Here is a 25,264-nt window from a genome sequence, read left to right as displayed (position 1 = left end):
AACTTTCTTGTAGTTATGTGTACGGGGCTGTGTGAGGGCTCATTTTTTGTGGGACGATCTGTATTTTCATTGATACCAAATGGCAGTGTGTGCGAATTTTTGATCACTTTTAATATAAAAATTATTGGGTAGGTGAAGTGACAAAAAATGACAAATTGCTGTTTTTATTTTTTTCCCGTTACGCCATTTGCCATATGCCATTAATATTGTTATATTTGAAATGTATGGGCATTTTTGCATGCGGCGATGTCCATGATGCATTTTTATTTTAAGAAAAAAGGGGTGATTTGAACTTTCAGGTTTTTTATATTTTTTTATTAGATTAGTAAAAAAAAGAATTTTTACTTTCTTTTAACTTTTTTCAAGTCACCTTGGGTGACAATAACTGGCAATCATTAGATTGCCCATTGTGTTCATTGATGGCTATATAGCCATCATTGAACACTTCATTTGGAATATAACTATACAATGCTGCCACCTAGTGGCCTGTATTGGTATATTCCTTAAATAGACTCCAAAGGCTGCTTGAGGGTTCAGACTATTTCAGCAATATATCTCAGTCGGGGAACGCTGTTACCGGAGCAGAAGCTTCCAGACTGATCAAATGCCATGGTCACATTTGACCACGTCATCTGAAGGGTAAAATGCATGCGATCAGCCTTATGACTGATCGCATACATGTGCCGCTGGTCTCTGCTATTTAAAATAGCAGAGACTGGCAGCTATGGCGCCTGCTGCGCGTGCGAGCGGGCACCATGTTTAGAGACTGGACTTCCGCCGTACATATACGGCAGAGATCCTTAAGGGGTTAATTAAATCACTTTTTCCCTTTTCCCGCTCTTGTTCTGTCAATTAAAGAATAAATCAAATATTTTTTCCAAAATTGTCATATAACCCCTTTAAACCTGTTGTCACTGAAACAAATGCAAATAAAAATGTCATGTGTCAACATCGCTCCCCTGTAATGTAGATGAGGCCGCGCCTTGCGTATCGTCTACCACAGTCACAGAGACGTGTGATTGTCCACAGAACAATAGTGACAGATCCTCACCTGGACATTAGCCTCACAATGACTACTACTCCAGTCATTCAGATGGGAATTGTTCTCCCCCCACATAACAGTGCAGAGGTTTAGAGGGCAAATAATAAAAAAACAAAAATATAATGTGCAATTAATCCCACCTGACTGTGCACTACTGCATTTTAGATATTCTTTTAGTTGTCTTTTTTTGGGTGGGACATGAAATGTGTTTACAAGCATTTTTATTGATATTTTTTGGTTCTGCATTTTTATTTTCGATTTTTAGAGGCACCTAAAAAAGCCTTAGCTAGAACATGATACTTTTTCATTTAAATTCACCAAAAGTAAGAAAAAGACCACAGCAAAATCCCATTGTTGTGGTTCTAGTGCACGGACAGCCCAAAGTGAGATATTGAAATAGAATGTGGCATACTACTGTGGGTATATTATATCTGATATGCTTTTGAATGAACTTACAAGTGGATTGTATGTGCAGTGAGTCCAATAGACCCATAGCGGATTTAATACACATACAATATCAACATCAAATTTACAGATCTGCCAGAAATATTCCATATTATTGTTTGGAGAATTATTATATATATATAATTGAGGAGTGCCTGTCTTAGCTACATAAAATCCCATTGTTTGTTGTGTTTAATCCCTTACCAATATCTGTTGTACTTGTAAGGTGAATTTTGGGTCTTTAAAGGTAGCACCCCCGTAGGTACTTAGCAGGCACCTTAGCCGCAACGTAACACTCAGTGACAATTGGTGATAATATCGACCACACACTTTTGACCCTCCGATGGTCACTTGTGGTTTGATATGCTTGTGTTTGCACTTCCCCTTTAAGTGGCTTTCTTTCTCTGTCTGATGTTGGAAGGGTTAACTCCCTTCCTAGTGTTTTGTGAACACTGGGTTTATGTGTGTGTGGGTGTGGCTGCTTGGGCTATTTAGCCTCTGCTGGATACCTAAAGCTCAGTGTTCCTCCAGCCTTGGTGTATGCTGGTGGTTCACTGTTCCTGGCTTTTACCATCTGTCCAGTGAGGGCCACCCTTGTGGTCATTGATGTTATTATGGTGTCTCTTTCCCTTCTTATCTTTTGGTTTGCGTGGGCTATGTTCAAGGTGTTGTATGTCTTGTGTTGTGTTACATGGCTGGTGAAGTTTGGTGTCCAGCATGTTTGCTAGACATTCCCCTGTCTCACGTTTATTGCAGCTATGGGTGTCCTGGGTTCCTGTGTGGTTGTTGTTTTGCTGTGTCCTTTAATGTTGGTGTAAACGGCAGCACTTGTGCATGGGTTCCAGTCAGTGTGGCTGTGGCAGGTAAGTGTGTTATGGGTTACCTGCCAACTCCATTTGCTGTATGTGTTCCCCTCTCCTTGCAGCCTGGCCTCAGATAGAGACTCCTGTTCCTCCATGACTGGGATGAACAGGTCGTCTCTTCCCGGCTACTTGGTGAGGGATTACCAGGGCGACACAGGGTCTCTAGGAATCCAGAGTATGAGCCGTCCTACCATCGGGGTCCGCTCATACGGTGAGGAGTCAGGGAGAGGATTAGGGACGCTGTAGGAGGGAATATGCAGCCTTTTGGCCAGGCTGATCCCATTTTACACTTTGACACCGCATGGTGGGGGGGTTTCCCCAACTCCACACCGTGACACACGCTCCCTTATCACATTTTACAAATAAAAATAAACAATTAAAAAATAAATGCTTGCAAAATGCCTGCATTTTTTAAATACTAAATGATTTATCCTGTATGATAACTGTCATAATAGAAAAAAATTGCCAATTCACCATTTTTGGACTATCATACATGTAGATAAATAACCAACACTTATTTCCCTTAAACGTATTATATTAGCGATCCAGTATCACCATTAGCGCAACCAATCATAGATACATAGATCAGATTAAATAACAAATCATAACTCCATCGACAGTTGCTTTCAAATAATCATCAATTTTATTGGTACTCACAGAGTTATAACCATTGCTGGCCTCACAGACATTAAGAACATTTAAAATCAACCATCAGACTATATTTTCTGCAGCTCCTATAAATCCAAGATTCAGTCTTCAGTGCGGTTCACTGTGACACTTGTCGCCATGCATGCTGCAGGCGTTCTTGCGTACTGGCTGCGGGCTGTTACCGTGTATGCTTATGTTTTAATAATTGATACAGTGTGGGACATATTCTTGTAGCATATCAGAGAAATCACTGAGATACTGTGCTGCAAATAAAGCTTTATTGTGTGGAATACAGGAATATGATCCTATTATATCATAGGAAAACATTTCACGATTTTCAAACTAACATCCTCCATTTGCTCACAACGGGCCGCCAGCCTCAATCTTGCTTGAAGATCTCGGCCGAAATCCCAAGCAGCTGGCGTCATGACGTAATCTCGCGCCACACAGGATTTCGGGCGAGCTGTTCAATCAAGATGGCGGCGGCTGGCCCATCGGGAGCAAATAGAGGCGGTAAGTTTGATAACAAAAAAAAAAATGATTGTTAATTTTACACTCAGATGCCGCGATCATGTATGAATGCGGCATCTGAGAGGTACAATGACGGGGGTGGCGCTATCGCAGCTGCCCGTCATTGCACCCACTACCTACAAAGTAATTAGTCACAAAGCTAATTTTTTTGTGAAATTCGGCGAATCAGCCGAATCAAACTTTTTAGAAATTTGCTCATCTCTATTTATATCAGGATGACATCTTATTGAAAATAGTATATATCTACAAATATTCCCTAAAAATATTTTATCTCTATGGAAAAGTACAAAAACCAATGAGAGAAGATTATACAAAAATTTATTTAATCTGGAAGCATATTAGATTCTTTGCTTGGATACAAAGTTCTTGATTGATTTCAATTACAAAACTGATTTATTGTAAATTCATTATATTTAGGATCTTACTTATAAGTAATTGATTTTTATGATTTATGACCAAAATCATGTTATGGTATCACTCACTTTGAATTCCACCAAGCTTTTGAATATGTCTCGGCTGCAAGATGGGGATGTAGGCAGTAAGGCTGGTATGTTGATAGGTCTTAAAGAGGACCTTTCACTAGAATAAAAAATGTAAACTAAGTATGCTGACATGGAGAGCGGCGCCCAGGGATCTCCCTGCACTTACTATTATCCCTGGGCGCCGCTCCGTTCTCCCGGTATAGGCTTTGGTAGCTTCAAATGTTCGGTTCTACTGGGTGGAGCCTGCTGGCGTCTCCTTCTCCCAGACTGTAGCGCTGGCCAATCGCAGTGCTCAGCTCAAAGCCTGAGAGAAAAAAAAAAACTCTCAGGCTATGAGCTGAGCGCTACGATTGGCCAGCGCTGAAGCCTGGGAGAAGGAGACGCCGGCAGGCTCCACCCAGTTAAACCGAACATATGAAGCTACCGGAGCCTATACCGGGAGAACGGAGCGGCGCCCAGGGATAATAGTAAGTGCAGGGAGATCCCTGGGGGCCGCTCTCCATGTCTGTATGCTTAGTTTGCATTTTTTATTCTAGTGAAAGGTCCTCCTTAAGGCTACTTTCACATATGCGTTTTTGCTGGATGCATCAGGGAATCTGATTGTATTATCTCCAAAATCTGGAAAAAATTGATCCGTCACCATTGACTTACATTGTGCTGCTTGCCAGATCCATTTTGCTCGGTATCCCATGACGCACACAAAGACGCAGCTTGCAGCGTTATTGTGTGCGCCATGGAAACGCAATGAAACGGAACGGAGTGCATTCTGATGCTCTCTGTTCATGTTTGTTCAGTTTTGTACCCATTGAAAATGAATGGGGAGAAAACTGAGGCGTCTTGCTGCGGTTTTGAAATCCTGTGACAGATCTCAAAACCATACAGCAAAACGCAAATGTGAAAATAACCTATGTTGGTTTCAAAAGTGAAATGTAAGCTCAGCGTGACCTTAAAACACGCATTTGGAAAAGACTGAATTATATTATTTTTATGATTGTAATTAAGTTATTTTATCAAGTGCTGGAGAATCAGCTTTTTTTAAAATATTTTTACAGCTGCTCAACAGACTCTATGCGTTGGATTTTTAGAGGTCTCATGCTCACCCATAGAATAAGGAGATCAGTTCAGTTTTACCATGTAGGCAAACTTATGGAATTTTGTTCCAGCTTCCCAATGTGTGTAATAATAAATGGTGCCATTAGAAAATACAGTACAAATTATCCTGCAAAAAACAAGCCCCAATATGGCTACATGAATGGAAAAATAAAAATATTATGGCTATGGGAAAACAGGGAGCAAAAAACAAAAATACAAAAATGGAAAATGACCTGGGCCTTTGAGGGGTTAAAATTGCTTTGAAAATGATGTGATAGTACATTTTATTGTAACCACCTAACTATTGATTTGGTATAAATGAATTAGTTAAAGGGACTTTCCAGCAAAGCTCTGTTAACATGTTACGGACACAGGTCGTACAGGTACGCCCTGATGTCCTGGTACTTAAGGACACAGGGCGTACCTGTACACCCTGTGTATTTCCGATCACCGCCGCGCGGTGGGCGGCGATCGGAGGAAGGTGCCTGCTCAAATCAGTGAACAGGCTACTTGGTACAATGCCCAGGGGGTCCTGTGACCTTCCCGTGTCAGCGATCACAACAAACCCAGGTCAATTCAGACCTGCGGTTTGCTGCATTTCTGTGTTATTCGGGTCTCTGGTGACCTGATAACCCGGAATAGTACGCTGATCGGTGGTGTCATAATATACCACCAATCACCGTCCTGCGATCCTGAGAGGATCGCTTCTCAGGATCGCTTCTGATTGGCCGGCTGGGCAGGTGGGCGGGTGCAGTGGCAATTTTGAATTGCCAGAGCTTCTCTCCCCGCTCATACAGGTCCGTGGAGCGGGAAAGAGAGTAGCTTGGCTGTACTGTACGTTTTTTTTGTGCCATCAGGCACAAATCTGTGTACTTGGGAGAGGTAGGGAGAGGAAGATTAGGGAGGGAGAGTTAGGGGAAAAAAAAAGTTTTTTTATTGTGGTCTAGCACCCGGATCGGGTGTCTGGGGTCTCCAGCACTCAGCTGTGTGACCCTAGACCCCCAGGGGTGCTGCTGCTTGCCCCCCCGCCCCCACACACACATTTTTTTTGGGGCATAAGTGTTTTTTCTTTTTGCATGTGCTGACTGTGGCCGGCACTCTTAGCGTCCAGCCACTGTTAGCACATCGCCCACCCCATCGCTGATCATCTTCGTACCGCTGATCAGCGCGTTTGAATCTTTTTTTTTTTTCTGTTAGGTGTAGGGAAAAGTACGCGAACACCCGTCACCCACACACACGCACACTGAATAAAGTTTTCCACGCACACACGCGCACTTCCCTATGGCCCGCCGGACGTTCTCTGCCGAGGAGGCATACGCCCTGCTTGCCCTCGAATCCGAGAGTCCCAGTGAGCTTGAGGCTGACCCCAATTTCCTCTTGTCATCCGCGTCCTCATCATCATCTAGCGATGATGATGAGCCCCCAAGGCAGTGGAGACGCCGCCAGGCAGAGCAATGGGACTGCCATGCCAGGGACCCTGTGGCCAACACTAGTTCGAGCAGCTCTGGGGCTCGTACTAGTTTTCCGGCCCACCAGATAAGTCCAACTGAGCCCCCTACCGGTGAACTTGTCTGGTGTACCCCAGAGCATTTTGAGCCTGTGATTCCGGATTTTGTTGGCCAAGCAGGAATCCAGATTCCCACAGTGGGCTTCACTGAATATGACTATTTTAGTCTTTTTTTCGGTGACCATTTTGTGAATATGATGGTGGAGCAAACGAACCTGTACGCCCAACAGTTCATTGCTCATCACCCGGGCTCCTTTTTGGCTAGGGCCGGTGGCTGGACTCCGGTCAGTGCAGCCGAGATGAGGACGTTTTAGGGCCTCGTGCTGCACATGGGCCTAGTCAAAAAACCCAGTGTCAGGCATTACTGGAGTGGGGACGTCCTCTACCAGACCCCAATTTACAGTACGGCCATGACACGTACCCGGTTTGAGGCCATCCGGAAATTCCTGCATTATGCAAATAATGCAGTATGTCCACCCCAAGGTGATCCTTCCTATGACCACCTGTACAAAATCAGGCCAGTCATCGATAACTTCGGGTCCAAATTTTTGGAGGCCTATGCACCTGGAAGGGAGGTCGCGGTTGATGAGTATCTCATTGCTTTGAAGGGGAGACTCATTTTGCGCCAGTATGTTCCCTCTAAGCGGGCGAGGTATGGCGTGAAGCTGTACAAACTTTGTGAGAGTACCTCAGGGTACACTTACAAGTTTTGTGTGTACGAGTGGCGAGATTCCCGTATTCAACCCCCAGAATGTCCCCCCACTCTGGGTGTTAGCGGGAAACTTAAATTTATCTAGCACCCACTGCTAGATAAATTTACCACCTGTACGTGGATAACTTTTATACTAGTATCCCTTTGTTCCAGTCCCTCGCCGCCAGATCCACGTCCGCTTGTGGGACCGTAGGGAAAAATCAACGCGGCCTCCCTACCCACCCCCTCCAGGTACCTATCCCCAGGGGTGAGACCCGTGCCCTTAAAGTGGAAACCTGTTGCTGGTCAGATATAAGGACAAGAGTGATGTCCTTGTACTTTCCACAATTCACGGTAGTTCTATGAGGCAGTCCTCAAGGCCCTCATCTTTTCTGACCAGGAAAGAGCAGGCCGGAGTACCTCGGGAACTGGAGGCTTTCGGATCGTCCCTGGCCAACACTTTCCTGGTGTGGTCCCCCTTACTGGAAAGAAGTGACGGTCCCAAAAAAAGTTCAGAGTGTGTCACAGGAGGGGGATACGGAAGGACACCACCACTCAGTGTGACACGTGCCCCGATCATCCGGGCCTCTGCATTGACGGTTGCTTCAGGGAGTACCACACTTCCATGGAGTACTAAATTTATAAACCCCTTCCTCAATTTTAATTCCATTTAGCCACTGACAATAGAAAAAAAAACAATGGTTCTCAGTAGAGTTGAGCGAACACCTGGATGTTCGGGTTCGAGAAGTTCGGCCGAACTTCCCGGAAATGTTCGGGTTCGGGATCAGATATTTAGGCCCCGGCACCCAGACAGAGGAGAGAGGTCCCATAGCAGAGAATCAGGCTTCATGTCATAGCAGAGAATCAGGCTTCAAGTCATAGCAGAGAATCAGGCTTCATGTCATAGCAGAGAATCAGGCTTCACGTCACCCTCCACTGGAACAGGCCATTGTCAGATATTTAGGCCCCGACACCCAGACAGAGGAGAGAGGTCCCATAGCAGAGAATCAGGCTTCATGTCACCCACCACTGGAACAGGCCATTGTCAGTTATTTTTAGGCCCCGGCACCCAGACAGAAGAGAGAGAGGTCCCATAGCAGAGAATCAGGCTTCATGTCATAGCAGAGAATCAAGCTTCATGTCACCCAACACTGGAACAGGCCATTGTCAGATATTTTTAGGCCCCGACACCCAGACAGAGGAGAGAGGTCCCATAGCAGAGAATCAGGCTTCATGTCATAGCAGGGAATCAGGCTATATGTCACCCAACACTGGAACAGGCCTTTGTCAGATGTTTTTAGGCCCCGGCACCCAGACAGAAGAGAGAGGTCCCATAGCAGAGAATCAGGCTTCATGTCATAGCAGAGAATCATGCTTCATGTCACCCACCACTGGAACAGTTCACAGATAATGGGTCGCACTACTGTATGGAAAAACGCGGATGGGTGCTCACAGCCCGCAGATTCACCCAATCTAACAAGCAAAAAATTATACAAAAGAAAAGGGCTGGGCACTCACTATATCTAGTAGCCGTGGTGCTTTATTAATTAGAATCAATTGTTATAATATTAAAAACACATATTCTAACACACATTCATACACATCAATAATAGTATCGAAAATATAAATATAATCACTGTAACACAATGGTAAAAGGACCTATTTGATATATATAAGAGTCAGATATGATCAGTAATTCGCATATGACCAATAATCCGCATATATGGAGGACCAAAACAGTCCAAAACTATCCGAATGTTCAGTCCAATATCAGAAGTGTGCCATATTTAAAAAGGACGGATGAAATAGTTGATCCGATATCCTGAGATCTTTTACAGAGACGAATAGTCCTGAATTCAAATATTCGCACAGTTCAAAGTAACAGCGTTAATTTCCAAATGGATAATTTGTCAGTTGTATTATAGTCTACTCACATAATAAATGTACTTAGGCGGCTCAGATCAGCAATCCGCGGCGTCCCGCGTAATAGTCAGGGTATGATCTCCGCTTGTACGTGTGAGCCACAACTTCACAATGGAATAGTCTTTGATAACTCCTAGTAGGTTTCACAGAGAGTTTTCAACAAGCTGTTTTTCAATTGAACAATCACTAGTTCCTCACTTACTGGCGCCAGTAGTATCTTTGTAGTCCACAGCTCTGCAGATATGCGTTCCACCGTCAATTTATTTTCTCCAAGAAGGGGCGAAGCTGCAAAGGTTGGTGGTCCTTAGGTCCAGTCGGGGGGTCCAGTACCAGACGCGTTTCGGGGCTCTTAGTGGCCCCTTCCTCAGTGGTTGACCTCCCCTCCCTAATGTCTCTCCTTTTATAGAGGACTTCAGTAATTAATCCAACTTGGAAATGAGCCAAGTATTCCTCAAATTCTGAAATGGATCGGGTTCTCCTCAAAATCTGTGGTGGATCTCAATATTGGGATCTCTTCGAATGAATCAATATTAGATACACCAAAATATCCTCCATACTCCTTTCCATAATTTTCATTAGATATGTATAGATCTGGATTGTATATATCAAAGATACACCAAATATAAAGTAACCGCTTATGCGGTATTGATGCGTCTTTGTTGCATTTTTTGTTGCATTTAAATTCAAAACGATCCAGATTTCATAACTATGTAGATCCCTCATATACATATCTATAAAAATATATAAATATCAAATATCAGGCCACTGTCAGATATTTTTAGGCCCCGGCACCCAGACAGAGGAGAGGTTCATTCAACTTTGGGTTGCCCCGCAATATAATGGTAAAATGAAAATAAAAAAAGGATTGAATGAGGAAGTGCCCTGGAGTACAATAATATATGGTTAAGGGGAGGTAGTTATAAATGTCTAATCTGCACAAGGGATGGACAGGTCCTGTGGGATCCATGCTTGGTTCATTTTTATGAACGTCAGCTTGTCCACATTGGCTATAGACAGGCGGCTGCGTTTGTCTGTAATGACACCCCCTGCCGTGCTGAATACACGTTTAGATCAAACGCTGGCCGCCGGGCAGGCCAGCACCTCCAAGGCATGAAAGGCTAGCTCTGGCCACATGGACAATTTGGAGACCCAGAAGTTTAATGGGGCCGAACCATCAGTCAGTACGTGGAGGGGTGTGCACACGTACTGTTCCACCATGTTAGTGAAATGTTACCTTCTGCTAACACGTTCCGTATCAGGTGGTGGTGCAGTTAGCTGTGGCGTGGTGACAAAACTTTTCCACATCTCTGCCATGCTAACCCTGCCCTCAGAGGAGCTGGCCGTGACACAGCTGCGTTGGCGACCTCTTGCTCCTCCTCTGCCTTGGGCTTCCACTTGTTCCCCTGTGACATTTGGGAATGCTCTCAGTAGCGCGTCTAACAACATGCGCTTGTACTCGCGCATCTTCCTATCACACTCCAGTGCAGGAAGTAAGGTGGGCACATTGTCTTTGTACCGGGGATCCAGCAGGGTGGCAACCCAGTAGTCCGCACACGTTAAAATGTGGGCAACTCTGCTGTCGTTGCGCAGGCACTGCAGCATGTAGTCGCTCATGTGTGCCAGGCTGCCCAGAGGTAAGGACAAGCTGTCCTCTGTGGAAGGCGTATCGTCATCATCCTGCGTTTCCCCCCAGCCACGCACCAGTGATGGGCCCGAGCTGCGTTGGGTGCCACCCCGCTGTGAACATGCTTCATCCTCATCCTCCTCCACCTCCTCCTCATCCTCGTCATCCTCGTCCTCCAGTAGTGGGCCCTGTCTGGCCACATTTGTACCTGGCCTCTGCTGTTGCAAAAAAACTCCCTCTGAGTCACTTCGAAGAGACTGGCCTGAAAGTGCTAAAAATGACCCCTCTTCCTCCTCCTCCTCCACCTGGGCCACCTCCTCTTCTATCATCGTTCTAAGTGTTTTCTCAAGGAGACATAGAAGTGGTATTGTAACGCTGATAACGGCGTCATCGCCACTGGCCATGTTGGTGGAGTGCTCGAAACAGCGCAACAGGGCAAACAGGTCTCGCATGGAGGCCCATTCATTGGTGGTGAAGTGGTGCTGTTCCGCAGTGCGACTGACCCGTGCGTGCTGCAGCTGAAACTCCACTATGGCCTGCTGCTGCTCGCACAGTCTGTCCAGCATGTGTAAGGTAGAGTTCCACCTGGTGGGCACGTCGCATATAAGGCGGTGAGCGGGAAGGCCGAAGTTACGCTGTAGTGCAGACAGGCGTGCAGCGGCAGGATGTGAACGCCCGAAGCGCGCACAGATGGCCCGCACTTTATGCAGCAGCTCTGACATGTCGGGGTAGTTGCGAATGAACTTCTGCACCACCAAATTCAGCACATGCGCCAGGCAAGGGATGTGCGTCAAACCGGCTAGTCCCAGAGCTGCAACGAGATTTCGCCCATTATCGCACACCACCAGGCCGGGCTTGAGGCTTACCGGCAGCAACCACTCGTCGGTCTGTTGTTCTATACCCCGCCACAACTCCTGTGCGGTGTGGGGCCTGTCCCCCAAACATATGAGTTTCAGAATGGCCTGCTGACGTTTACCCCGTGCTGTGCTGAAGTTGGTGGTGAAGGTGTGTGGCTGACTGGATGATCAGGTGGAAGAAGAGGAGGAGGAAGCTGAGTAGGAGGAGGAGGAGACAGGAGGCAAAGAATGTTGCCCTGCGATCCTTGGCGGCGGAAGGACGTGCGCCAAACAGCTCTCCGCCTGGGGCCCAGCCGCCACTACATTTACCCAGTGTGCAGTTAGGGAGATATAGCGTCCCTGGCCGTGCTTACTGGTCCACGTATCTGTGGTTAGGTGGACCTTGCCACAGATGGCGTTGCGCAGTGCACACTTGATTTTATCAGATACTTGTTTGTGCAGGGAAGGCACGGCTCTCTTGGAGAAGTAGTGGCGGCTGGGAACAACATACTGTGGGACAGCAAGCGACATGAGCTGTTTGAAGCTGTCTGTGTCCACCAGCCTGAATGACAGCACTTCCTAGGCCAGTAGTTTAGAAATGCTGGCATTCAGGGCCAGGGATCGAGGGTGGCTAGGTGGGAATTTACGCTTTCTCTCAAATGTTTGCGAGATGGAGAGCTGAACGCTGCCGTGTGACATGGTTGAGATGCTTGGTGACGGAGGTGGTGGTGTTGGTGGTACATCCTCTGTTTGCTGCGCGGCAGGTGCCAACGTTCCTCCAGAGGCGGAGGAAGAGGCCGAGGCGGCAGCAGCAGAAGAGGTAGCAGGGGGAGAGTGAGTTCCTTGTTTTTAAGGTGTTTACTCCACTGCACGGCGGGGGTTCTGCTTTTGCCCACTGCTCCCTCTTTTGCTACGCTGTTGGCTCGGTCTCACCACTGCCTCTTCCTCCGAACTCTGAAAATCAGTGGCACGACCTTCATTCCATGTGGGGTCTAGGACCTCATCGTCATCTGCATCGTCTTCCACTCAGTCTTCCTCCCTGACCTCCTGTTCAGTCTGCACACTGCAGAAAGACGCAGCAGTTGGCACCTGTGTTTCGTCATCATCAGAGACGTGCTGAGGTGGTATTCCCTGTCCTCATCATCAGGAAACATAAGTGGTTGTGCGTTAGTGCATTCTATGTCTTCCACCGCTGGGGAAGGGCTAGGTGAATGCCCTTGGGAAACCCTGGCAGCAGAGTCTTCAAACAGCATAAGAGACTGCTGCATAACTTGAGGCTCAGACTGTTTCCCTGATATGCATGGGGGTGATGTGACAGACTGATGAGCTTGGTTTTCATGCGCCATCTGTGCGCTTTCTGCAAAAGACTGGGTGGGAGATAATGTGAACGTGCTGGATCCACTGTCAGCCACCCAATTGACTAATGCCTGTACCTGCTCAGGCCTTACCATCCATAGAACGGCATTGGGCCCCACCAAATATCGCTGTAAATTCTGGTGGCTACTGGGACCTGAGGTAGTTGGTTCACTAGGACGTGTGGCTGTGGCAGAATGGCCACGTCCTCTCCCAGCACCAGAGGGTCCATTAACACCACCATGTCCGCGTCCTTTACTAGATGTTTTTCCTCATTGCTACCGTTCACCACAATAAGAAAAAAATTATTTGGCCCAATGTATTGAATTCAAATTCAGGCCTTTTTTTACAGGCACCTAACACTATCTGGCTATCTATTTAGGTACCGTATTACACTAATACAGGCACAGCAGTAACGACAGATTTAGCTGAATATAAATTGTAGGCCTATTATTTAGGCGCTGGATGACAGGTATCCCTTTTACGGACAGAATTAGACTTGGAAATGCACGGTAGCGTGTGAAGTTATTGAGGATGACCCCATCCACACCTTCAATCTAATATACTCTTTTACGGATAGATTTAACCTTGGACTGATACAGCAGAAACCACTGATTTAGGGAATTGCTAAGTTGGGAATTGTATTTCAACCCAGAACAAAAACTGTGCTTTGGCGGACACTAAATAGATTGACAAACGGAAAATGCAAATGTGATCGCACACTACATCCAGCACTCTGCCCTCCATGCTGGATGAGACATTGGTTTATATTTTGGCCAAAGCATAGTAAGCCACTCACCGCGTCAAGGTTGTCTCATGAGTGGTCCCTAACTCTTGTTCCTACCTGTTCATGGGCCATGACAGCCACATAAAATCCAGGGAATGCAGGTCAGCATGCAAGCAAAGTGTACTTTGCTTGTAACCCCGTCCGGTGCCATTACAGCTTTCATCGGATCCAGGGATGCAAGTACCAACATGCATGCTGAACCCACCATATACTTCTCCTGGAGCCAGATGGCTAATGGTAGGTTCTATACAAGCAGACTCAGTTTTATACTGACTTTAAAACCAGCCTCAAGGACAGATTAACTGGTCAGGTGTGCAATGACTCCAAGGAGATCGCCACGCCTCCAATATATACTACAAAGAAAAAAATAAGGGGTTGGGTCAGCACAACCTGCCTGTAGGTGCAGATCACTATGGCGAAATACATATACAAACGGAAAATGCAAATGTGATCGCACACTACATCCAGCACTCTGCCCTCCATGCTGGATGAGACATTGGTTTATATTTTGGCCAAAGCATAGTAAGCCACTCACCGCGTCAAGGTTGTCTCATGAGTGGTCCCTAACTCTTGTTCCTACCTGTTCATGGGCCATGACAGCCACATAAAATCCAGGGAATGCAGGTCAGCATGCAAGCAAAGTACACTTTGCTTGTAACACCGTCCGGTGCCATTACAGCTTTCATCGGATCCAGGGATGCAAGTACCAACATGCATGCTGAACCCACCATATACTTCTCCTGGAGCCAGATGGCTAATGGTAGGTTCTATACAAGCAGACTCAGTTTTATACTGACTTTAAAACCAGCCTCAAGGACAGATTAACTGGTCAGGTGTGCAATGACTCCAAGGAGATCGCCACGCCTCCAATATATACTACAAAGAAAAAAATAAGGGGTTGGGTCAGCACAACCTGCCTGTAGGTGCAGATCACTATGGCGAAATACATATACAAACGGAAAATGCAAATGTGATCGCACACTACATCCAGCACTCTGCCCTCCATGCTGGATGAGACATTGGTTTATATTTTGGCCAAAGCATAGTAAGCCACTCACCGCGTCAAGGTTGTCTCATGAGTGGTCCCTAACTCTTGTTCCTACCTGTTCATGGGCCATGACAGCCACATAAAATCCAGGGAATGCAGGTCAGCATGCAAGCAAAGTGTACTTGGCTTGTAACCCCGTCCGGTGCCATTACAGCTTTCATCGGATCCAGGGATGCAAGTACCAACATGCATGCTGAACCCACCATATACTTCTCCTGGAGCCAGATGGCTAATGGTAGGTTCTATACAAGCAGACTCAGTTTTATACTGACTTTAAAACCAGCCTCAAGGACAGATTAACTGGTCAGGTGTGCAATGACTCCAAGGAGATCGCCACGCCTCCAATATATACTACAAAGAAAAAAATAAGGGGTTGGGTCAGCACAACCTGCCTGTAGGTGCAGATCACTATGGCGAAATACATATACAAACGGAAAATGCAAATGTGATCGCACACTACATCCAGCACTCTGCCCTCCATGCTGGATGAGACATTGGTTTATATTTTGGCCAAAGCATAGTAAGCCACTCACCGCGTCAAGGTTGTCTCATGAGTGGTCCCTAACTCTTGTTCCTACCTGTTCATGGGCCATGACAGCCACATAAAATCCAGGGAATGCAGGTCAGCATGCAAGCCAAGTACACTTTGCTTGTAACCCCGTCCGGTGCCATTACAGCTTTCATCGGATCCAGGAATGCAAGTACCAACATGCATGCTGAACCCACCATATACTTCTCCTGGAGCCAGATGGCTAATGGTAGGTTCTATACAAGCAGACTCAGTTTTATACTGACTTTAAAACCAGCCTCAAGGACAGATTAACTGGTCAGGTGTGCAATGACTCCAAGGAGATCGCCACGCCTCCAATATATACTACAAAGAAAAAAATAAGGGGTTGGGTCAGCACAACCTGCCTGTAGGTGCAGATCACTATGGCGAAATACATATACAAACGGAAAATGCAAATGTGATCGCACACTACATCCAGCACTCTGCCCTCCATGCTGGATGAGACATTGGTTTATATTTTGGCCAAAGCATAGTAAGCCACTCACCGCGTCAAGGTTGTCTCATGAGTGGTCCCTAACTCTTGTTCCTACCTGTTCATGGGCCATGACAGCCACATAAAATCCAGGGAATGCAGGTCAGCATGCAAGCAAAGTGTACTTTGCTTGTAACCCCGTCCGGTGCCATTACAGCTTTCATCGGATCCAGGGATGCAAGTACCAACATGCATGCTGAACCCACCATATACTTCTCCTGGAGCCAGATGGCTAATGGTAGGTTCTATACAAGCAGACTCAGTTTTATACTGACTTTAAAACCAGCCTCAAGGACAGATTAACTGGTCAGGTGTGCAATGACTCCAAGGAGATCGCCACGCCTCCAATATATACTACAAAGAAAAAAAAAAATAATAATAATAAAAATAAGGGGTTGGGTCAGCACAACCTGCCTGTAGGTGCAGATCACTATGGCGAAATACATATACAAACGGAAAATGCAAATGTGATCGCACACTACATCCAGCACTCTGCCCTCCATGCTGGATGAGACATTGGTTTATATTTTGGCCAAAGCATAGTAAGCCACTCACCGCGTCAAGGTTGTCTCATGAGTGGTCCCTAACTCTTGTTCCTACCTGTTCATGGGCCATGACAGCCACATAAAATCCAGGGAATGCAGGTCAGCATGCAAGCAAAGTGTACTTTGCTTGTAACCCCGTCCGGTGCCATTACAGCTTTCATCGGATCCAGGGATGCAAGTACCAACATGCATGCTGAACCCACCATATACTTCTCCTGGAGCCAGATGGCTAATGGTAGGTTCTATACAAGCAGACTCAGTTTTATACTGACTTTAAAACCAGCCTCAAGGACAGATTAACTGGTCAGGTGTGCAATGACTCCAAGGAGATCGCCACGCCTCCAATATATACTACAAAGAAAAAAATAAGGGGTTGGGTCAGCACAACCTGCCTGTAGGTGCAGATCACTATGGCGAAATAAATAGATTGACCAGCCACAGCAGTAACAACAGATTTAGCTGAATATAAATTGTAGGCCTAGTATTTAGGCGCTGGATGACAGGTATTCCTTTTACGGACAGAATTAGACTTGGAAATGCACGATAGCGTGTGAAGTTATTGAGGATTACCCTATCCGCACCTTCAATCTAATATACCCTTTTATGGATAGATTTAACCTTGGCCTGATACAGCAGAAACCACTGATTTAGGGAATTGCTAAGTTGGGAATTGTATTCAACCCAGAACAAAAACTGTGCTTTGGCAGACAGCAGACAGTATTACAATTGGCTAGCCACAGCTGAAACACCAGATTTAGGGTACTGCTATGTTGGCAATTATATTTTACCCCTCAATAAAATAGCAAGCACAGCCAAGCCCCTGATGTAGGATATAGCAAAAAAAAAAAAAAACACACTATTGATGGTTAAAAATGGACTTGGTGGCAGCTTGTGCTGGTGCACCACAAGACACAAAATGGCCGCCGATCACCCCAGAAAAAAGTGACTGAAAAACGCTCTGGTCAGCCTTAAAACAGTGAGCAATTGAATAGCAGAGGTTGTATGATACACAGCTGTATATCGATCACTTCAGTTAATAAATCACTGCCTAATCTCGCCCTAACAGCAGCAGCTGTATCCTCTCCCTACACTTATCAGAGCAGAGTGACGTGCGGCGCTACATGACTCCAGCTTAGAGGCTGGGTCACATGCTGCACTGGCCAATCACAGCCATGCCAATAGTAGGCATGGCTGTGATGGCCTCTTGGGGCAAGTAGTATGACGCTTGTTGATTGGCTGCTTTGCAGCCTTTCAAAAAGCGCCAAGAAAGCGCCGAACACCGAACCCGAACCCAGACTTTTACGAAAATGTTCGGGTTCGGGTCCGTGTCACGGACACCCCAAAATTCCGTTCGGGTTCGCTCATCCCTAGTTCTCAGACATGAGACACTAAAACAAAACAAAAAATTATTTCAAAAATATTATTTTGTAAAACTTTAATAAATTTAAAAAAGTAGACATATTAGGTATTGCCGCGTCCGTAAGAATCTACTCTATAAAAATCCCCCATTACCTAACCAATCAGATGAACACGGTCAAAAAAATAAAATCTAAACGGTGCAAAAAAAGGTTTTTTTTTGGCACCTTCCATCACAAAAAGTGTAATAGCAAGTGATCAAATAGTTATATGCCCGCCAAAATATTGCCAATAAAACCGTTTGTTTTTTTTATAAAAGGATAATATAGTGTAAAACCTAAATAAATTAAAAAAAGTAGACATATTAGGTATCGCCGCGTCTGTAAGAATCTACACTATAAAAATGCCCCATTACCTAACCCCTCAGATGAACACGGTCAAAAAATAAAATAAAAACAGTGCCAAAACATCTATTTTTTAGGAAATTTTCCATTTTAATAATTTTTTTCCAGTAACAAAGCCAAACAAAACTTAATATTTATTACCCTGATTCTGCAGTTTACAGAAACACCCCATATGTGGTTGTAAACTTCTGTATGACCAAACGGCAGGGCGCAGAAGGAAAGGAACACCGTATGGTTTCTGGAAGGCAGGTTTTGATTGCCTTTTTTTTGGCACCATGTCCCATTTGAAGAACCCCTGATGCACCCCTAGAATATAAACTCCATAAAAGTGATCCCAGCTAAGAAACAAAACCACTCAAGGTATTCAAAACTGATATTACAAACTTTATTAACCCTTTAGGTATTCTTTAAAAGTTTATGGCAAATGGAGATGGTCCTTAAGGTGAAAATGAGCCCAGTCCTTAAGGGGTTAAAATCCTATCTTGAGCTCTCTATGAACATCACAGCCAAGGGGAGACTCTCTGAGTGTAAAGAGACGTTACTCAGTATTCACTCAATGTAAAATTTATTATAAAAGAAGATTGAAAGAAAAAAATAAAGAATCATCATAAGGTACCAAGTCCTACAGTAGAGCTCCACACCTGCCACATTTCATACAATCTGAACATTACAAAGGCTTCTGACTTCTCCGCTCTTCGATTTGCCACAAGACCCATTTTTATTCTACTGTTTTCTCATACTATACATACACATGGCTACTTCCTCGTGTGAATTTTTAAATGTTTCAAAAGAGTTGATTTATCATTAAAACATTTCTCACATTCTGTACATTTAAATGGCTTTATCCCTGTATGAATAATCTGATGTTGAACAAGATCTGACTTTTGACTAAAACACTTCTCACATTCTGTACATGAAAACGGCTTCTCTCCTGTGTGAATTCTCTCATGATGTACAAGATTTATTTTATGACTAAAACACTTCTCACATTCTGTACATGAAAACGGCTTCTCTCCTGTGTGAATTCTCTGATGTTGAACAAGATGTGACTTCCGACTAAAACACTTCTCACATTCTGTACATGAAAACGGCTTCTCTCCTGTGTGAATTTTCTCATGACGTGCAAGACTTATTTTATGACTAAAACTCTTCTCACATTCTGTACATTTAAATGGCTTTATCCCTGTATGAATAATCTGATGTCGAACAAGATCTGACTTTTGACTAAAACACTTCTCACATTCTGTACATGAAAACGGCTTCTCTTCTGTGTGAATTCTCTGATGTCGAAAAAGAATTGACTTCTGACGAAAACACTTCTCACATTCTGTACATGAAAACGGCTTCTCTCCTGTGTGAATTTTCTCATGACTTGCAAAATTTATTTTATGACTAAAACTCTTCTCACATTCTGTACATGAAAACGGCTTCTCTCCTGTGTGAATTCTCTGATGTCGAAAAAGAATTGACTTCTGACGAAAACACTTCTCACATTCTGTACATGAATACGGTTTCTCTCCTGTGTGAATTCTCTGATGTTCAACAAGATTTGTTTTTGTAATAAATGATTTCCCACATTCTGGACATTTAAATGACCTTTCACCTTGTCGAGTTTCCTTAAATTTCATTTCTAAAGGTTTCCTACATTCAGCTCTTGTTGACATTTCACTCAGTCTGTGTTCAGTTCTATTACTGACAAGTCGTACTTAATTATCTTTTACGTCATAAGAGGAAGAGAAAAGATATTTCTAGTAGCTTCTTATCATGTCATCACCTGGAGAAAGAAGAACATATTTATAAGTTAAATGGTCCTTATTTTCCTTGCTACTAATTAATTAATACTACAAATATATAAATAGCTCATTAGCTGCTGTTAATTACTAGGACACGGCTCTTTAGGCAGGGCTGCACTAGATGCAATATTCTACCCAATAGCCTTGGAGTGTGTATGTGATGAATGGATGGAGCCAAAATATACTGGCTACAGGTGTGTGGATGGAGCCAAAATATACTGGCTATGAGTGACTGTATATAGCCAAAACATACTGGCTGCGGATACATGGTTGTGACCTATATACTGGCCGCAAGCTATACAAATAGATTGGTCTGAACTCTGTACTATACAAGGGTACATTCTAGTCCACAGAGACTCCACTCTGGTAGAGGCAGTGAGATCTACTGTATTTAGCATTATACGACCTATGAACTAGGTGGCACAACCACATCTGCATATACACCCACAGGATCACTTGTAATATACACACATGTGTCCATTCACGTAAGAGGGGCACACCTACATCTGATTCACACCAAACGCTAATCAATGTTTAGTATTAATATTTAAAAAATTATTAAATACAGTTTAATATAATATGCTGAATATGGTACCTTATCGCTCTAAAATCATAAAATACATGCTGAAAATATAGCCATGCCAAGGGTTAATGTGTACTTCAATCTGAGATTTCAGTACTGAATATAATGTCTATTTGTACACCAATGTACACAAGTCTCTACAAAAGGAAGAAAAACCGCAGCTCACTATCTGCGCATCTTTACTTAACTTGCAACAATATCCGAATATATTTTGTAAAGAAACAAAAGTCCGGTATTGTCCTGGGAAAAAAGATATCAAGCCACTACAAACTTCAAGCGGGTGTAACCACACACCTACCCCGGCACCCAAACGGACTATTTCTTTGTTTGCAAGCTCATAGCTCACATTTAAAATTAATAGGTGGTACGACTACCTGTGCTGATAATTCGTGGGACGCCACGTTAAGCGCAAAAATCCGAACACTTTACTGCTTCCAAACAGTAAGTAATTCATCATTATATTACCACAGTGCACTAGCCAAACACCTTTTTGAGCTATAACTGTGAAAGATCATATGCAAGGAATTGCAAAGGACAATATTTCTATCTCAGCAAATTCCTATATTGAAAATATCGCTGACAAACTGCGGATTAACACAGAGACTGCATTCACTATCATTTTATAAACTGAGACTCGGTAGTATTGAAATAGACATTATATTAACTACTGAAATCTCAGATTGAAGTACACATTAACCCTTGGCATGGCTATATTTTAAGCATGTATTTTATGATTTTAGAGCGATAAGGTACCATATTCAGCATATTATATTAAACTGTATTTAATAATTTTTTAAATATTAATACTAAACATTGATTAGCGTTTGGTGTGAATCAGATGTAGGTGTGCCCATCTTACATATTTGCATACTTGATTTTTCCCTAAAGGTTTGGGGTAACCTTTTTAGGGGGAGCACCCATTTCCTTGCAACTTGGTGGGTGAGCCATCCCAATACTTTCTACATGTGTCCATTCTCACTGGTTACCGTGCCCTCAACTCTGACTTGCTTATCCATAGCAATCACTAGCTAGCAAGTAGAGTTTTCTAGCCCAGTCCCTTAACTGTACAGAGGAGTTATTTGCTACCCCTCTCTGTATAGGTTGGAGACTGGTTGCCTGATGGTCACAGACTGTGACATATAGGCCTTTTGCCCCCTTTTAAACAGACTTTTAATAAAGGTTTTGTTTTTTAATTTTAACGTTCATCAGGCTGTGATATTATTAGTATTTAGGAACGTCTACCCACTTATCTCTTTATAGTGTGAATTAGTTTTGATTATTAATCCTGCAGACCAGTCCATAACATTGTGTTCACATAAAGGTGTTTTGCACTGTAATATTATTTCTATATGAACTTTACACTTTGGCCCATGTGCTATGTAGCGTTATCCCGGGCTTGTACCATGACACAGACATGACACCTTGATTAGATTTCATCGGTCCCTTGTGAGTTTATTTTTTAATTTTTTATGAGATTACTTATTTAATAAATCTAAAACCGGACAACCCTTGCTCTCTGTCTATCCGGGAGGTGCTGGTAGCTCATAAACTGCCAACACTATTGATCATTGAAACTTCTTCACTCTCTAAACTCACGTTCAATACATTTTTATTGGTTTCTCATGTTTTAAGGGACAAATCAGATCATAGACAGCAAACATTTTCAGTCACCAGACTTTTTCATGTCATCTGATTGCCCAGAAAGTAGGATTTAAGGAAAGCATGGAGATTGAATTGCGGTATTTTTGATTTATCTATTGATATTAACTGGCATATCGGTAATACATGGATAGCATTGGTATGGTAGAATTTACATCCTATGGACAATTCAAAAATCCATTAAAAAAAACTGGCAAATGGACCCCAAACCCCATTAACGTTTTGAATAATCCCTACAAGGAGGAAACTCTTTACCTCCATATTATATAAGTACACATTAGAAGACTGCCCACAAGTAGGACATGACATTAAGAAATAATTTATGGAAGTCATGACGGCACAAAATAACAGGAAAAGGCAATGTTTTGTGCTCCACCATCCTCTACACTATGTACTGTCTACAATATGTGTTATGTGTACAGACCTGTATTGAATACAGTCAGGTCCATAAATATTGGAATATCGACACAATTCTAACATTTTTGGCTCTATATACTACCACAATGGATATGAAATGAAACGAACAAGATGTGCTTTACCTGCAGACTGTCAGCTTTAATTTGAGGGCATTTACATCCAAATCAGGTGAACGGTGCAGTAATTACAACAGTTTGCACATGTGCCTCCCACTTGTTAAGGGGCCAAAAGTAATGGGACATAATAATAATCATAAATCAAACTTTCACTTTTTAATACTTGGTTGCAAATCCTTTGCAGTCAATTACAGCCTGAAGTCTGGAACGTATAGACATCACCAGACGCTGGGTTTCTTCCCTGGTGATGCTCTCCCAGGCTTCTACTACAACTGTCTTCAGTTCCTACTTGTTTTTGGGGCATTTTCCCTTCAGTTTTGTCTTTAGCAAGTGAAATGCATGCTCAATCGGATTCAGGTCTGGTGATTGACTTGGCCATTGCATAACATTTTACTTCTTTCCCTTAAAAAACTCTTTGGTTGCTTTTGCAGTATGCTTTAGGTCATTGTCCATCTGCACTGTGAAGCGCCGTCCAATGAATTCTGAAGCATTTGGCTGAATATGAGCAGATAATATTGCGCGAAACATTTCAGACTTCATCCTGCTGCTTTTGTCCGCAGTCACATCATCAATAAATTTTGTTTGTTTAATTTCAAATACATTGTGGTGGTGTATAGAGCCAAAAATGTTATAATTGTTTCGATGTCTCAATATTTATGGACCTGACTGTAACAGTAGATACACAGATATCTTTAGTTAGAGGAGCAGATTATGGTATCTATAGAGAAAATGATGTGTGAGTTAATTACAGATTAGTCCTGTGAGTAAAACTCTTTCACAAACTTATTGGTACAGTCCAGTGATGGCAGTCAGGATCGGTGATTGTCCGTGTTCCCTGCACAGTTACAGGGATGTACTATCACATGTATGGACACTGCGTGTATAATTACATTACAGACAAAGACACATTGTCCTTATACACAGCACAGTCAGTACTTACCAGACATGGACCCTCTACACACTCAGTACTTGATCTCCAGTCAGTGTTTTCTCCTCAGAAAGTCAGTGATCCAAGTGAATTCCCTTGGTGAATTCTGGCTTTCTGAGCCATGCTTGGGTCTTTTATACCTCTTTGGTGGCTATATCTATCTGCTCCTCCTCTTCCGCCCAGGAGGAGCCCAGTCCCACCTTCATAATCATGAAACTTTGTTCATCAGATCTTTCTTCCCTCATTACAATATGCAATGGAAGAATAATGGCCACACCTTCTCATCAACAAGTTTAGCATTTTCTGGCCTCCTGAGATGGTTCTTCATTTACACACTGTATTTGCAGGGTAGAGACCTATTGTTCACACTCCTATTTAGCATCTGTAAGAGATTCCTTGGATACTCTGAGACCTTTTCATGTGAGAATCAGTGTAAACAATGAGCATTTTACATCCTGATGAGATAGATTCCATCCAGACCTACAACCACATGACTCTCCATCTATAATTCACAGATATGAAATACTCCATATTATATTCAGTAGAACAGATTATAAGACTTTCATTATAAACCCTCTATGACAACTTGTTATAGGATTATTTTTTATTTTCAGATATCAGGCCGATACGATTCAGTTATAAATTATGCATTACTCAGTCAGCTTTAATCAACCACACACATTTCATGATCAGATAAATCAGTTTTTTATATATGACACAATCTCTACATCATCTGCTCTGTAGTTTACTTGTGGCCATCACCATGATACAAGTTCAGACTGTCCTCACTGGGCTCCCAGATATCTGTGTCTTCATTTCCAGTTCTGAGAATGTAGACCTCTTCTGGTCATCTGCTTGTATTTCTCCTGACTATGATTATTCCTTCATTAGATACCACTTATACCATTGAGTCTATTTCACAATCCTTAGTCCATAGAACATATTATGCTTCATAACAATTGATCAGCTTAGAGAAGAATGTCAGTTGCTCTTTTGCGAACTCTGCATTTTTTTAGATTAAATATAGAAGAAGGAAAAAACATAACAATCTAAAATAGAAATCCAAACTGGATGCTGCTTGTTCCACCATTACTTCATCAGAGATATTTCTGCTGCTTAGTAAGAAGCAATCTGATAAATAAAAAATTAAAGGGGTTAGGGTGGGTTCACACTAGCGTTAGGGATTCCGTTATGGTTTTCTGTTATAGCATGGTTATAACTAGTGTTGAGCATGAATATTCGAATAGCAATTTTTTATCTTAAATATCGCAACTTTAAGAATTTGCGAATATTTCGAATATAGTGCTATATATTCGCTATATCGAAAATTCATATTTTTTCCATCTGAAAACATGATTCCTCCCTGCTTCTTGCTTGTGGGTCAATGAGTCATTGGCCCACAAGCAACTGAAGCAGGAAGGAATCACGTTTTCAGATGGACAAAAAAATGACGAATATTCTAAATAACAAATATATTCGCTATATTGCTTTATCTTCGCTTTTTAGAATATTTGTCATATTCTAATCCAAGAATATTGAATATTTTTAA

At 43.3% G+C, this 25,264-nt stretch overlaps 1 protein-coding gene across 1 annotated transcript; it reads right to left on the bottom strand.

Annotated features, from left to right (window-relative positions):
* Positions 1-18,974: 18,974 nt before the first annotated feature.
* Positions 18,975-19,883, bottom strand: LOC120993563 (gastrula zinc finger protein XlCGF8.2DB-like). Its single transcript, XM_040422040.1, has one exon. The coding sequence runs from the start codon at positions 19,881-19,883 to the stop codon at positions 18,975-18,977; it is 909 nt and encodes a 302-aa protein (XP_040277974.1).
* Between the last annotated feature and the right edge of the window lie 5,381 nt (positions 19,884-25,264).

Source organism: Bufo bufo, chromosome 3 (genome assembly GCF_905171765.1).
Source record: "Bufo bufo chromosome 3, aBufBuf1.1, whole genome shotgun sequence".
NCBI classification, from domain to species: domain Eukaryota; kingdom Metazoa; phylum Chordata; class Amphibia; order Anura; family Bufonidae; genus Bufo; species Bufo bufo.
Note: the sequence above shows the minus strand (reverse complement) of the source record. Positions and strands in the feature narration are given on the sequence as shown.